The 16,280-nt window shown below is 42.9% G+C and overlaps 1 protein-coding gene across 1 annotated transcript in view; it reads right to left on the bottom strand.

Annotated features, from left to right (window-relative positions):
* Positions 1-16,280, bottom strand: part of SOS1 (SOS Ras/Rac guanine nucleotide exchange factor 1) — a 176,346-nt gene that overhangs the window by 95,898 nt on the left and 64,168 nt on the right. The window contains exon 2 of the mRNA XM_073557542.1: positions 219-344. Within this exon, the coding sequence (XP_073413643.1) occupies positions 219-344 (126 nt within the window). The remainder of the gene's footprint in view (positions 1-218; positions 345-16,280) is intronic.

Below are 16,280 nucleotides of genomic sequence, written 5' to 3'. Positions count from 1 at the left end.
TTCCACGGAACAACAAATTTACAGCTATTGAGAAATATGCAAAAAATCTGCTGTGTAAGCAGAAATGATAGAAGTTTCAAACATTTCTGCTGCAGAGAAACAAGGGCCTTGATGGATTTTTGGCTGCTGAACACCGCAGTCACTGCAAAAAGAGTAAAATGCAGTATTTTAAGTGGCATCTTTATGAGCAAATCAATATATAAACTATTTCTGAGTACCTCAACATCCAGGACACTGCGGGGCTGCGCTTGGCAAAGCATGCTAAGCAGCTGCAGAATTAACTCTTCAACATACTGGAGAGCATCTTCCGCTGACGCCAGGTTTGGGTGGACCTGTACTTGAACCTGCAAGAAATAGAATGGAAGCAGATGTTAGATGGCTCTTTAACATAGGGTCTTGCTTACCCTTACAAATATGACAATACAATAACCCAGATCAGAATATTACATACCTACAACCTATAAACTCCAATTAATGCCATGTTAAAAGGGAATCGGTCACCAAATTTTTGCTATGTAATCTGATGGCACCATGCTATGGGGCAGAGAGGTTGATTCCAGCAATGTATCACTTAGGTTACTAGGTGCAGTAGTTGCGATAGAATCACAGTTTTCTCTGCTGCAGATCTAGCAGTTCTCTGAATACTGAGCCATGTATAACCCCACCCACACCACTGCAGCAGCTTTCTGTGTACACTGTATTTTGACAGTAAGCTGCTAATTAGTGTTGGGGGCATGGTTGGTCCAGCAGTCACAGAACACCTAATCCTCTAGTGATATTCTCCTGCTTATTAAACACTAATTGTATTGAAACCACCAAACACAGCACAGTAAGTGCCACATGGCTGGAATCAGGGTCTCAACTCCTACAACATGTTGCACTCAGATAGCAACAGCCTGCTGACATATTCCCTTTAAACACATGATGTATGCCAAATTCATGGACAGCCATAACACCAATAGTAACCACTGTAATATTACTGTAATAATACTGTTAATAGTAAAAATACTTTCAAAACGAGGGACGAAGAGTGCACCTCCAATGACACTGGAAAAAATATAAGTACTGGTATGTGCGCAATATTATTCCACTTCGTTGGCACAACAGATTTGACTTCTAAATAGCAGAATAACCCGGATGCCACTGTGTGCACTACGAGATAGCATCCTGCTTGATCTCCAAGGCTCTGGGTCCAATAAAGGAGCCAATACTGGATACGGGAGAGTGGCGGCATTAGTTTGGAAAAATCTCCCCATTTATTCTTCAAGAAATTTTAGGGACTTGACATGCAGAACACAAATAAGCAAACACCATACCCACCTTATGTGGCCCTCCTATGACAACACGTGACTGTTCACAAGATGGGGGGCCGGACTACTGAAATTATATACCATCCCAAGTCACACATCACGGAAGGAGGTAAAGTGTACAGATTAATGGACCAGGCAAGGGAGATAATACAATTTTTAGGAAAGCGTTTTTATTTGGTTGGAGCCAATTTGATCACATAATTTCACAAAGCATAACCAGGCAAGTCTCCAAAATAGCAGTGATTTATGAGCAAAGTCAGTGGTGGAATGGAGTTGATTTGACGCTTCCCCATACACAGTACACAGAAATGAGAGATTCCTGCTCTCCCATGCCTATGTAACGCATATACAAAAGCAGCATGAAGGACATTATAAAAGTATTCAGCCGTGTACCATCAGCAACAGTTGTCCTTGCAACCAATCACTAAGCATCTTTCACTTCACCAGAGCTGTGTAAATGAAGCTGAGCTGTGATTGGTTGCTATGAGCAACAGTTTTCACAGAAATCTAGCATCCCCAGAAACATAAGCTCCCAGCCATTGTCTGCCCCCCAGAAAGGAGCAGAGAGCACATGACAGAAATGAATCCCCCCTCCTGTTCCCATATACCCATCACACATCCTCCATCCCAAAAGCACATCTTCCCTCTTAAAGGGTTCTCTGGTATGGAAGTCAGGGCAAATCCCTCAGCGCTCTGATTCTGACCCCAGGCTTCTATTAAAAAGATCATTGATATGGAAGTTAGGGCAATTCCACTCAGCGCTCTGGTTCTGACATCAGGCCCCTCAAAGGGATCCCCGGTATGGAAGTGAAGGCAAATACATGCTACGCTTTGGTACTGACCCCAGTTCTCTCTTAAAGGGATCTCCAGTATGGAAGTTGGGGTAAATCCCTCAGCACTCTGATTCTCAACCCAGGCTTCTATTAAAGGGCTCATTGGTATGGAAGTCAGGGTAAATCCCTCAGCGCTCTGGTTCTGACGCCAGGCTGACTGGATGATGTGAGATATTAGGGGTAGTAGTCCGGTGGCTCTGGCTGACGGGATGATGTGGGATATTAGGGGTAGTAGTCCGGTGGCTCTGGCTGACGGGATGATGTGGGATATTATGGGTAGTAGTCCGGTAGCTCTGGCTGATGGAATGATGTGGGATATTAGGGGGAGTAGTCCGGTATCTCTGACTGACGGGATGATGTGGGATATTAGGGGTAGTAGTCCGGTGGCTCTGGATGACGTGGGATATTATAGTGAATGTGGCAATGTGGAGTGGGCAGGGCTTCACAGTCAAGAAAAAATTTGAATGGCACTCAGCGGGTAAAAACTTTCAAAGACTTTATTAGGGAATCCTTGACAGGAGAAAGGGAGCAAAAAACAGGAGTAACGACGATTGTTTTGCGCGCACACACTGCGCTTCCATAGGACACATAATAAAATGAAGGCATCGGAAGGAGAAATACCTGCTGACAGGGAAACTCCTCCTAACAACAACGACGACCACAACAGGTGCATCCAACAGGTTAAAATTACACAACATTTTTTGACAATTTTTTTTTAATAAAAAAAGCATTTAAATGTACAAGAAATACACAAAACATTAAGCACCAATATACTGCCTTAAAGACAAATGGACATACCTGTCCTCTCATTTAAACTGGTGGATTCAAGTGCGCGAGTACGCAAAATCCACCTAGCTTCTCTTTTCAAAAGATCTTTATGTAAATCACCTCCCCGAAGTGACAGCTTCACTTTTTCTATCCCCGCAAATAACAAAACATTGGGATCCCCCCCATGCACCTCCCTATGTGGTTGATTAATCTAGGAACACCTTTCCCTGTAGAAATAGAATTATAGTGTGTTGTAAGTCTCACATATAGGGGCCGTATAGTCTTCCCTATGTAGAAAAACCTGCAGGGGCAGAAAATCACATAGACTACATGGGTGGTTTTGCACAGTGCCTGACCACACCCTATGTGTAAACAGCGGTCTATCAATGCTGCGCACAAAAGGGACATTTCCCACATTTATAATTTCCCTTAGGGATAATAGAACCGAGCCAATCATCCTGTCTGCTATCCATGTGGTTATGAACCAGTATGTCCTTTAAACTATTACTCCTCCTGCATGCAAAAAGCGGACCCCTCTTTACTATCTCAGATAAATCACTGTCATGTTCCAGCAAATGCCAGTTTTTACGAATCACTGATTTAACAAGGTTATCCATAGGAATATAACCAAAACTAAAGACAAACCTCCTATCACTCTTGTCTTTTTTGTTTTTATTTGTATTTCCTCCCAAAACGTGGTTTCCTGGATAACTCTAGTTTTTGTCTCCTCAAGTAATTTACTGGGGTATCCCCTTTTCCTTGTTTTTATATATGGTGGATGATAGCTGTCATAATGTAACATGGCATTTGTAGATGACGGCTTACGGTAAACTGTAGTGCACACAGAACAGTCATTGACCTCTAAGAAGACGTCCAGGAATTCTAACGAATCGCCCCCAAATTTTGCCGTGAAAGACATTCATGTCAATCGAATCATTGAGATAAGAAACAAAAATCTAGAAAAGTTTAATTGGAACCGTCCCAAACCATAAAATATGCTGTCCACATAACGAATGAATAATTTAATGTGTCTCTGATACAAATTGGTCTGGGAATAGATATACCCATTTTTAAAATATGCCAGAAAGATTGGTGAAAGTGCACACCACTGGAGTCCCCATAGCGGTTCCAACCTGCTGCAGAAATCATGTATCCTGAAATTTGAATGAGTTGTGCACAAGGACAAATTGCAACCCCTCACACACACACACAAAAAAAAAAAAAAAAAAAAAAAATAATCAATAAAGGTGGCGTCCTTATCGGTTGTGTTTAAGAGCTCTCTTATAACACCTACCCCCATATTCTGGGGGATTTTTGTACATAGACTTTCCACATCGATGGAAACCATGGAAAAACCTGACTGCCACTCAAAATCATTAATGACATCCAAAAATTTTTTAGTATCTTTAATGTATGTACTGGGAAGGAGGTTCCGTGAGGGACCCTATCCTAGACACAATGGATCGGCCTGGTGGACAGGACATGGACTTATACACTTTGGGAATGCAGTACCAATATGGTTTCCTAGGGGACTCCGGCAGCAACCTCTCCGTCGTTCTCTTTGATATCACACCCAGCTCGACATATTTCCTCAAAAAAGAACGAAGACCATTTTTAAATTTATGGGTAGGGTCACCTTTCAGTTTTAAATATGTCCGCACATCAGAGAGTTGCCTGTTGGCCTCACTCAAATAAAGAGACCTAGGCAACAACACTGTGTTCCTCTTCGATGTTTAAATTAGAGGGGGCTTTTTTTTATAGATGAAAGCCTCCATGTCTTTTAAAACCTGGGCTTCAAAGAGGTTAATGATATTGCCCAGCGACATAGGGGGCAAATACGAAGATTTCACCTCGCCCATAAAGGGTTCTAAAACATTAGATACATTGGCTGTCACATCCATATTAACACTCTGTGTCCCACACAGACTATTCAATAGTAGTGCGTCATCTCTAACGTCAGCAGAAGTACTGGAGTCCGCGAGAAAACCCAGCGGACCCACAGTGCAAGGGCTGGTGCTCTCGACCGCAACACCACTAGATTTTTTTAAAAAGAGGCTTGTGCAAATGGATTTTTCTGATGGCTTTAAACTAATCAATTCTAAAGTCCACTGAATTAAATTCCTGTGGGAGACAAAAAATGAATCCTTAAGACAATAAAGAGACACGTGCTGGAGTAAGAACATGATCAGTCAAATTAATCACATGGTCCATGGGGGGGGGGGGGGGGGGGAATTTCACTTGTTGCTTCGATTCCACAATACAGTTTTCCTTTTGTACCAGGGTGTGACGTTTCCTCCTCTTGCCCCCTCGTCTGGTTCTACTTCTAAAGGGACAGGTGTAGCTGCAGTAATTGTATCATGAGTCAGGACATCGTCAGTTGCTTTAGCACTTCCAGGGCAGTCTTCACCAATACCAGAGTCAGAATCTGTTACATATTCTTTACGATTATTATAAGAATTAGTAGATTTTTTATTTTTTCTGTACCGTGGACATCCTGCTTTAAAGTTCTCGATTCAAACTTGTCTTATTCCAAGCGAAAATATGACCCGATTCAAAATCCCCTTTATCTCTGAAGAATTTCTCTTTTTCTGCTTGATCTCAGCTTGAATAGGGATTAATTTTGTGTCCATTTTTTATTAAAAAAAAAAAAATATATATATTTTATGTATATATGTCATTGCTCCCTGCTGATTCTCCTGGATCTCTCTGCCGCATTTGACACTGTGGATCACCAGCTCCTCCTCACTATGCTCTGCTCTATAAGCCTCAAGGACACAGCCCTCTCCTGGTTCTCTTCCTACCTCTCTGACCGCTCCTTCACTCTATCTTTTGCCGGCTCCTTTTCCTCTCCTCGTCCCCTTACTATCGGGGTTCCGCAGGGCTCAGTCCAAGGCCCCCTCCTATTCTCTCTATACACTGCCCCTATTGGACAAACAATCAGCAGATTTGGGTTCCAGTATCATCTCTATGCTGATGACACCCAATTATACACTTCTTCCCCTGACATCGCCCCTACCCTAATTCAAAATACCAAGGATTGTCTGTCTGCTGTCTCTAACATCATAAAAATTATTATTATACATACACACATACACTTTTATCCATTTTAAAAATTGCATAAGACCAAAGTTTCAGACCCTAATTGTGGCTTGTTCACTATCTTCATTATGAAAGGCCAGGTGATGCAAATTTCCCAGCTTTATAAAAACTCGGCCTCCAACCTTGTGCCAAAAAAACAAGCATCTGCCTAGCACCCTGAAAATAAAAACGGTGGAGGCCGACAAATCAGCAGAAGGCTATAAGAAGGTAGCAAAGCGTTTTCAAGTTGCCCTTTCCTTAGTTCGAAATGTTTATGGCAGCTAACAAACAGTGGAGGTCCAGATAAGGTCTGGAAGACAAAGCAAAATTTCAGTGAGAGCTGCTCGTAGGATTGCTAGAGGCGCAAATCAGAACCTGTTTGCTAAATCTTTCTGAAGGTCTTTTGCATAAGGGGGGGGGGGAGGAAAACTAACGAAAAACAATTGACACAGATAATAAAAAAATGCAAAACTCTATTAGAATATGAAAAACAGATAAAAATGGTCACAAATTGCATGAGTCTTAATAAACCATCATAGACAAGGGCAGACAAGGTCCACATGGAAGTCAGATACAAATAATAGCCTGGAAAAATGCATACAAGAACCTCATGAAAATAGTAATACAAAGAGCATAATTGCCCATAGAGATGAATGAGGTGTGTGAATCACACTCATGAGGACAAAAAGTAAGTCATAGCTGTACAAAATCCGGTAGATTTACAAAAATCACACCCCCTGATGGAGCATTAATCCGAAACGTACGTAGGGGTGGCAGGCAGGTCCTCTGTTGTCACCGATTCCACTCTCTGACCACAACGTTCTATCCTTCACGCTCACAAATCCTCGCCCACCCCAGCTCACTCCTACCTACCACAGAGTCAGAAATCTACAAGCCATTAACCCTCAGACACTTTCAGATTCCCTACACTCATCACTGTCCCCAATCTCCTCTTTTTCCTGTCCTAATCTGGCTGTTCATCACTACAATGACACTCTTAGAAGCACCCTTGGCCAAGTAGCTCCCCTCACCCTCAGAACCTCCAAGCACAGAGTAAAACAGCCCTGGCTCACATCGCAAACTCAACTTCTCCAGCGATGCTCTAGGAGTGCTGAACACCTATGGAGAAAACCCCGCACACCAGAAGACTTCATCCACATCAAATTTATGTTAAGAACCTATAACGCTGCCCTTCACCTCGCCAAAACAGACCTACTTCACCACCCTGATCTCCGCACTAGCCAACAACACCAAGAAACTTTTTGACACTTTTCACTCTCTCCTCAGGCCAAAAGCACAAGCCCCTATCACAGACATTTGTGCTGATGACCTGGCCTCTCACTTTACAGAAAAAATAAATATCCGTCAGGAAATCTGCTCCCAACCACCAAGTGCTGTGACTCCCATCCCTTCCTGCATCTCCCCTGGCTCACTTTCCACATTTGATCCCATCACAGAAGAAGTCTCCAGACTCCTCTCTTCTTCTCGTCCGACTACATGCACTACCGACCCCATTCCCTCACATCTCCTCCAGTCTCTCTCTCCAGTCATCACAACCCACCTAACTACAATCTTTAATCTCTCCCTCCCCTCGGGCATTTTCCCATCCTCCTTCAAACACGCCATCGTTACTCCATTACTAAAGAAACCTGTACAAACAACTACAGACCAGTCTCCAATCTCCTATTTTGGAACGCCTAGTTTACTCTCTCCTTACCCGTTACCTCTCCACTCACTCCCTTCTAGACCCTTCACAGTCCGGCTTCCGCCCCCTACATTCGACTGAAACTGCACTCATCAAAGTGACTAGTGACCTGACAGCAGAACGTAATGGTCACCACTCTCTGCTCATTCTTCTTGACCTATCTGCAGCTTTCGATACTGTTGACCACCATCTCCTACTCTCTAGGCTCCAGTCACTTTGCATTAAGGACACTGCTCTCTCCTGGTTCTCTTCCTATCTCTCTGACCGCTCCTTCAGTGTTTTGTTCTCTGGCTCCACGTCATCTCCTCTTCCTCTTGCTGTCGAGGTACCTCAGGGCTCAGTCCTTGGCCCCCTTCTTTTCTCTCTCTACATGGCCCCAATTGGACAGACCATCAGCAGATTTGGCTTTCAGTATCATCTTTATGCTGATGACACACAACTATATACGTCTTCCCCCCGACCTTACCCCCGCTGTACTACAGAACGCCAGTGACACTCTGTCCGCAGTCTCCAAAATCATGTCCACTCTCTATCTGAAACTCAACCTCTCCAAAACTGAACTTCTGCTCCCGCCGTCTACTAACCACCCTAAATCTGACATTTTCCTCTCCGTGGGTGGTACCACAATAACACCCCGGCAGCAGGCGCACTGTCTGGGTGTTATGTTTGACACCAATCTCTCCTTCCCATCCCATATACAATCTCTTGCCCGCTCTTGCCGCTTACACCTAAAGAACATCTCTAGAATCCGCCCTTTTCTCACCGTGGAAACAAAAACCCTCACTGTAGCACTGATCCACTCCCGCCTGGATTACTGCAAAGCTCTATCAATTGGCCCTCCCCATCACTCGACTATCCCCTCTCCAGTCCATACTTAATGCAGCGGTCAGGGTCGTCCATCTGGCTAATCAATACTCGGACGTGTCCGCTCTTTGTCAGTCATTACACTGGCTGCCCATTCATTATAGGATCCAATTCAAAGTACTTGTTCTCACCCACAAAGCTCTCCACAGTGTGGCACCCCCCTACATCTCCTCCCTCATTTCTGTCAATCGGCCTAGCCGATCGCTGCGCTCTGCAAACGACTTTCGACTAACCTAATTAGTGCAGACTAATCCGTACCTCCCACTCCCGACTCCAAGACTGCTCCCATGCTGCTCCTATCCTCTGGAATGCTCTACCCAAGAAATTAGGACTAACCACAATTTGCATACTTTTAGGCGCTCCCTCAAAACACATTTGTTCAGAGCAGCCTATCACATTCACTAATCAAAGTCATTCTATGTGTAAGTGTGCGTGTGTAGCCCATTCACTATCTCAATCCATCCTTCACTCCCTCAAGATGGCTGGACCTCATTGTAAATACACAATTTTAAATACACCCCTGTACTCTGTATCCCCCCCACCTCATTGTAGATTGTAAGCTCTCACGAGCAGGGTCGTCTTATTTTGCTTTAATTATTTTATTGTTAACGTTGTTACTTATGACTTGTATTTTGAAACTGTTAAACGGTAAAGCGCTGCGAAATATGTTGGTGCTATATAAAGATTATTATTATATTATTGTCAGACTTGGACTACTTCCATTCCAGGTAAATCTAATTTTTTATTATCTGTGTCAATTGTTTTTCGTTGTTTTTCCTTCCCCCTTATACTATGTAGTTTAACAACTGATCTTGATTATATGTCCAATTTGTACATGTGAACTATCTGTTCATATTTGGTTAGAATTCTAATTCATGATATTTATGTATATCTTTCATATTTACACGTCTGTCACATTTTGCTATGAAGGTCTTTTGCAGTAGACTCTGGAGTTGTGGCACATTGTTTTACTATTCACAGACATCTACACAAATATCATGCAAGAGTCATCAGAAGAAAACCTCTCCTGCTTCCTCACCATAAAATCCAGAGTCAGAGTCCTTCTTATCCTCATCGATGTACCAAAATATATTAAAAAGTGCTACCTTACCCTTCTACGATATTTGATATGCTGGTATCACAGTTCATACTCCGTCTGCCTTAGCAATTTGTCCTCATGGTTCTTACAAACATTTCTTCTCTTTTCTCTTCTTGTTAATTTAGTTTAACAGGTTGTCAATTGTCTTTTCCAAAACTACTGTTGATACTGTGTGGAGTTATTTGTTTTCATGTAACTAAACAATTCTATCTCAGTAGTTACTATGCCATATGGTGTGCATGTTTGAACCTGTTGATATGTTTCGTTTTGTTACAATATTTAAAAAAAAAAAAAAAAAATGTAATAAGAAAACTTCAGTGTCCAAAGTATCTAAACAAGCCTGATGCATTTTGGAAACAAGTCCTGTGAATCGATGAGGTTAAAATAGAACTCTTCGGCCGCAATGATCAAAAGGTATGTGTGGAGAAAAAAGGGCACAGAATTTCAGGAAAAGAACATCTCACCAACCATTAAGCATGGGTGTGGATCAATAATGCTTTGGGGTTGTGTTGCAACCAATGGCAAGAGGAACATTTCATGGGTAGGGGGAAGAATGTATTCAATGAAATTTCAACAAATTCTTGATGCAAACATAACACCATCTGTAAAAAGGCTGAATATGAACATGGGATGGCTTTTACAAATGGATAACGATCCCAAACACGTCAGAATCCACAATATGCTAACTCAAAAGGCACAAGCCGAAGGTTTTACAATGGCCCTCACAGTCCTCTGATCTGAAAATCATTAAAAAATCTCTGACCTCAAAATAGCAGTGCATGCAAGACGACCCAGGAATCTCACAGAACTGGAAGAAGTTTCCAAGGAGGAATGGATGAAAATCCCTAAAACAAGAATTGAAAGACTATTGTCTGGCTACAAAAAGCGTTTACAAGCTGTGATACTTTCAAAAGGGGGTGCTGCTAGGTACTAACCATGCAGGGTGCCCAAACTGGTCCACTGACCCATTTTCCCTTTTGTAATTTTTAAAATTTAAAAGATGAATTATATATTTCATTTTTCTCCCTTTAAATACAGAGAAAATGTGTGATCTTTAACTTTAGGTCTTCTAGAGATCATTTCATCTTCAACTCTCTCCTCGCTACTCCTCCGCTTCTCCCCTCTGCAAATCTCTTCACTGGCTCCCATTCCCTCAGCGTATGCAGTTCAAATTACTAATACTGACCTACAAGGCCATCTATAACCTGTCTCCCCCATATGTCTCTGAACAAATCTCCCGATACCTTCCCTCACGTAATCTCCGGTCCTCCCAAGACCTCCTTCTCTCCTCCACACTTATTCGCTCCTCACCCAACCGCCTCCAAGACTTCTCCCGAATAGCCCCTATTCTCTGGAATTCTTTGCCCCAACAAGTCCGACTATTAACCACATTTGGACCCTTCAGACGGAATCTGAAAACCCATCTCTTCAAGAAAGCCTACAGCCTGCAATGACCCCGCTACCTCCTTCTCTCTCACCACTACCGGTGATCTCACCTCAACCAACACCGAAACTGCTGCAACCCACCAACCTACCGTCTCCTTCCCCACCATCCTGTAGCATGTAAGCCCGAAAGGGCAGGGTCCTCTCCCATCTGTATCAGTCTGTGATTGTTAGTTTGTTCACTGTAAGTGATATCTGTAATTTGTATGTAACCCCTTCTTACATACAGCACCATGGAATCAATGGTGCTATATAAATAAATAATAATAACTTGCTTAAATGTTCACAATAAGGCTATGTTCACACATTGCATTATTTTTTTCTGGCAGTTCTATGCAATTTTTCAGCATGCGTTTCACAGTACCAGCAAAGTCAATGAGATTTCAGAAATCTCAAGCGACACAGCTTGTTTTTTTTTCCGGACTGTTTTGTAATAAGAGCTCGTTTTTTTTCAAAACGCAGAATGTCACTTGTTTCAGCGCTTTTCACCCATAGGAAGCAATGGGTTGTGCAAAAATGCTGCAAAAACTAAGCAAGAAACGCAGGTATCACGTTTTCCTTCATTGTTGGTGCCAAAACCTGATGAAGTTGAAAGATTTATTTTTTCATGCACTAAGCTTTATCAGCATGCACAAGAGACCAATGTACCCTGACAAAACCACAGTAAAAAAAAAAAAAAGAAACCCACCAAAAACGCATCAAAACAGGCTATTTGTAAACGACTTAAACTTAGCATTAACAAAACGCGACATGTGAACACTGACCAAGGCTGCCCAAACCTTTACATGCCACTGTAACGTTGGACAAGTTTGCAAACACATAGATTTGGTTTAATTTGTATTCACTTTACCTGTCCATTCACACAATCTAGAAAAACACCTTAGGTTTTACTGCCCTCCCCTCAAAAAAATACCTTTTAAGTTTATTAATGTCAAACTAAGATGAGCAGGGCCCTCACCCCTACATTACTCAGTAATTGTCTGTACAGGTCATAGACTAATTGTAAAGTGCTGCGCAATAGGTTGGCAATATATAAATAAAATTATTAATCCAATGTTCTAGATCTAGAATTATTCTAAGCTCCAAGTCTTTTTGAATGGGAGGCTCCCCTTTCGAAGTGTTCTACGAACACTATAGGTGCTGTAACTTTCCCCCTCACATCCCAGTTTTATTCAAAATGCAGCTGATTGGCATCCATGCGTTTTAACAGTGTGTAATAAAAAAGTTCAAAGCCATCATACATATTAGGCTGGTTTCACATTAGCGTCGTGCGCGTCCATGCGCATGCGCTCCTATGTTTAACATGGGGGGGCGCACGGTCTAGCGTTTTCGTGTGCATGCGTTTTTTTTTTTTTAAGGTGTGCGCCCAGGCGCGCCAGACGCAACCTGTTGCATTTTTAGGTCCGTCCAACGGCGTAAAAAACGCATGCGCACACTTGCGCATGGAATGCGACAAAATAACGCATTACAGTCTATGGGAACGCAGGCGTGTGCATGGACATGTGCATGCCTGTGTTAAAAAAGCATGCGTTTTAAAAGTTAACATGGCTAGAAACTGGTTAAACCGCTTGCGCCTAAAAAACGCAAACGCATGCAAAACGCATTATGCGTTTTTGCATGCGTTTCTATTGTGCACGAAGCGCTGCGCTAAAAAACGCTAATGTGAAAGGAACCTTAGACTAACTTTGGTGGAACCCGCCGACATTGGTGGGAAAAAGGCTGACAGTCCAATGTCTGTAGAGGCCAGGAGATAATGGGGAGATACACAGGAACGCTCGGCTGTATATGGGCGACTCGGAAGAGAAAGCTACAGGCCGAACAATCAACTAGCTATTGTGTCGGAGGCATTTTAAACAATGGCAAGATATGCTACAGTATAGTGACACACAAAAAAGGTAGATTGTAAACTAAAGGGGGTCAAAGGAGTACAAACTTTCATTTTTTGGACTCCGTTAAAGGCCACCATCTGAACACAGTTTTCTGGTGCCAAGATGTAAAAACCTCTCAGTGTAGAGCATTGCTCTAATGTGAACGAAACTCAACAAATGCAAACACCGGTGCTGATATAAACTAAATAATCTACCAATACATTACACATGGATAATGGAATTCATGCAAGCTGATAAATGGCTGGTTCCAGAAAGCTCTCGGATACTAACATGCTTCTGTAACAGGAGGTCACCACTGTAACATGTCAGCTTGGGAAGTGTCTTCCCTCCTAAATATTCCTTTGTAAATGGCATTAATGAAAAGTGTGAGCGTTTAAGAAACGCAGCCACTCAAAATTGTGGCAAACTAAGGTTACAGAGTGGGGTCGCCGAGTGTGGAGGTGCAAAAGTCGCCAACCCCCTGCTGACTCAACAACAAGGCTCTCCAAACCTATTCAGCAATTCACCTCAGCAGATCAATTGTGTGCCAGGAGCTTCATGGCTGAGCTGCTGCATGTAGAAGCCTCGTCACCAAGCACAGTGCCAAGTGTCAGATGGAGTGGTGTAAAGCCACCAATTTACCATGGAGAATGGAAATGTGTTCTGTGGAGCGACAAATCACACGTCTGGCAGTCTAGGTTTGGCAGACACCAGTAAAAATATTACTGTACCAGACAGACAAATATGTCAATCGTATAGTTTGTTAGAGTAGGGATAATGCTATGAGGTTACCAGGGCTGTGGAGTCGGGAGTCCATTTTGATGAAGTCGGAGTCATGGAAATTGAGGAGTCGGAGGTCTGGCTTACTGACTCCACAGCCCTGGGGTCGTTTAATTTAAAGGTTTCAAACTTTGTGGGAACAGTTTAGGGAAAGACCTTTTCTATTCCAGAATGACTGTGCCCAGTGCACAATGCAAAGTCCATAAAGACATTGTTAGAATCGTAGAGTTGGAAGGGACCTCCTGGGCCATCTGGTCCAACCCCCTGCTCAAAGCAGGATTCGCTAAATCATCCCAGACAGATGTCTGTCCAGCCTCTGTTTGAAGACTTCTATTGAAGGAGAACTCACCACCTCTCGTGGTTGGGTGAACCCACAGAACCCTGACCTCAACCTACAAAACTGAGAGCTAGGCCATCACCTTCACAAACAAATGTTGTTCTGGATGAATAGGCAAACATTTCCAATGGGCAAAAATAAAATCTTGAAGAAAGCCTTCCTTGAAAAACGGCAGCAGTTATAACTGCAAAGGAGTGACCAACTTAATATTACAGGGGTTATCCACTACTAGGACAACCCATTCTTAAACTAAATGTTCGGCCCCAATAAAACAACACAGCCTATACTCGCCTCCTGTGCAGACTCCGTTCCAGCGGTGTTGGCACTCACGGTCCCGGAGCTGTGATGCGGTGGAATGACACGTGATGCCCAGCGCCCAATCAAAACTGGCGTCACCGTTTACGCCTTCGGACAAACTGAACATGTCCCGGGATGAGCAGCAGTCCTGGCTTCCTCTTCATGTGGAGTTTGTCCGAAGGTGGAGATGGGTGTCAGAGTCACAACACTGCATCACATGAGTGCCGCCACCGCAGGAACAGCTCAGACACCAGAGGAGGGTATAGACTATCATTTTATTGGGCGTGAACAGTAGTGGACAATCCCTTCAATGCTTATGGATTTAAAATAGATTGTCACCAAAGATCATGAAGATGTAATTATTGTGCAGGCATAATACTTTTGTCGGTATAGTATATGAATGCTACAAAAATAAGAAAAAAAAGGCAGGGAATAAATGACCAGTGCAATTTATAAGAGGTTTTGCAAAAATAAAACAAAGGAAAAAAGTAGGAATAAAATACCAAGTATTCTTTGCAGAACACATTTCAATTACTTCCCTAATTTCTCATAACATTACAGAATATGTAGCAGTGTTTTGTTTCCTAACGAAGTGCAACACAATTCTCAGTAATTTTGATCCACCAGATAAATTTCAAAGAAACAGGAAACAAAATGAAATTCTGGTAAAAGAAAATATTGTACATGCTAAATTTAAAGGGAGTCGTGTCCGTACAAAAAGAAAACGCAAAAAAACAGCATCCCATGCATTCCTATAGGATCTCGCAATGCTGTGCTAATGCAGCGGATTTTCCCGCGGCGGAATCGCATCGCGGAAAAATCTGCAGCATGCTCATTATTTTGCGGAATCCCGGCAATTCTGCCCACATAGGAATGCATTGTTCTGCTTACTTTCCGCATGTGACTGTGCCCACCATGCGAAAAGTAAGAAAATTTGCGGATGGTACGGAGGAGAGGAGACTATCCTCCGGGCTCTGGGTACCATATCCCTGTAAAAAATAGAATTAAAATAAAAAAATCGTGTTATATTCACCTTCCGATGTCCCGCGCCGTGTCCCCAAGCTTCAGCAATACACGCGGCAGCTCCCATTCCCAGTAATGCATTGTGATGACCTTTGCTGACGTCGCGTCTCGAGATACTGTAGCGTTCTCGAAAGGTCATTGCCACAATGCATCACTGGGAATGGGACCTGCCGGAGCATCGCGGGACGCCAGAAGGAGAATTTAACACGATTTTTTATTTTTTTTAAATTATTTTTAACATTAGTTCTTTTTACTACTGATGCCGCATAGGCAGCCTCAATAGTAAAAAGTTGGTCACACTCGTCAAACACTACGTTTGACTAGTGTGACCAACCTGTCAATCAGTTCTCCAAGCGATGCTACAGATCGCTTGGAAAACGCTAGCAATTCTGCAAGATAATTTCGCTTGCAAAATGCTAGTTTTTCCGCGGGAAAATCGCGGGAATTTAAAATGCGATTTTCCCGCGGAATGGAATTCCCGCGGTAACTTCCGCGGGAGTTCCTCTACGTGTGAACTTAGCCTAAGACACATTCACCTGATTAAAAAATTAAAATAAAAAAATTGCAGCTTTGGTTTTCAAATCTTTTGCTGCATTTGCCATAAATCATTCTTCATATAAAATATGCTAAGTATGTATTTTGGAGCATCCTTGGCGTGGCCAAGCAGCTCACTGTACCTTCCCATCAATCTCCACTTTCTGTAACTGAAAGCTCTAGCCTTACAGGAGCCAGGAAGGATGGCAGATAGATGGAAAACAAGGAGCGGATCTGCTTGGTCCGGTGACATACACTGGTCCAATCACTGTGTGGTCCACCACACCAGTCTGTCAATGGGCTAGAGCATGACTGCCTGCCCACAAATTAAAAGGATGGGT

This window comes from Dendrobates tinctorius, unplaced genomic scaffold (assembly GCF_039654945.1).
Source record: "Dendrobates tinctorius isolate UK_male_01 unplaced genomic scaffold, ASM3965494v1 ptg000250l, whole genome shotgun sequence".
In the NCBI taxonomy this organism is placed as follows: Eukaryota; Metazoa; Chordata; class Amphibia; order Anura; family Dendrobatidae; genus Dendrobates; species Dendrobates tinctorius.
The sequence above is the reverse complement of the archived record's forward strand: the minus strand, read 5'-3'. Positions and strand labels throughout refer to the sequence as shown.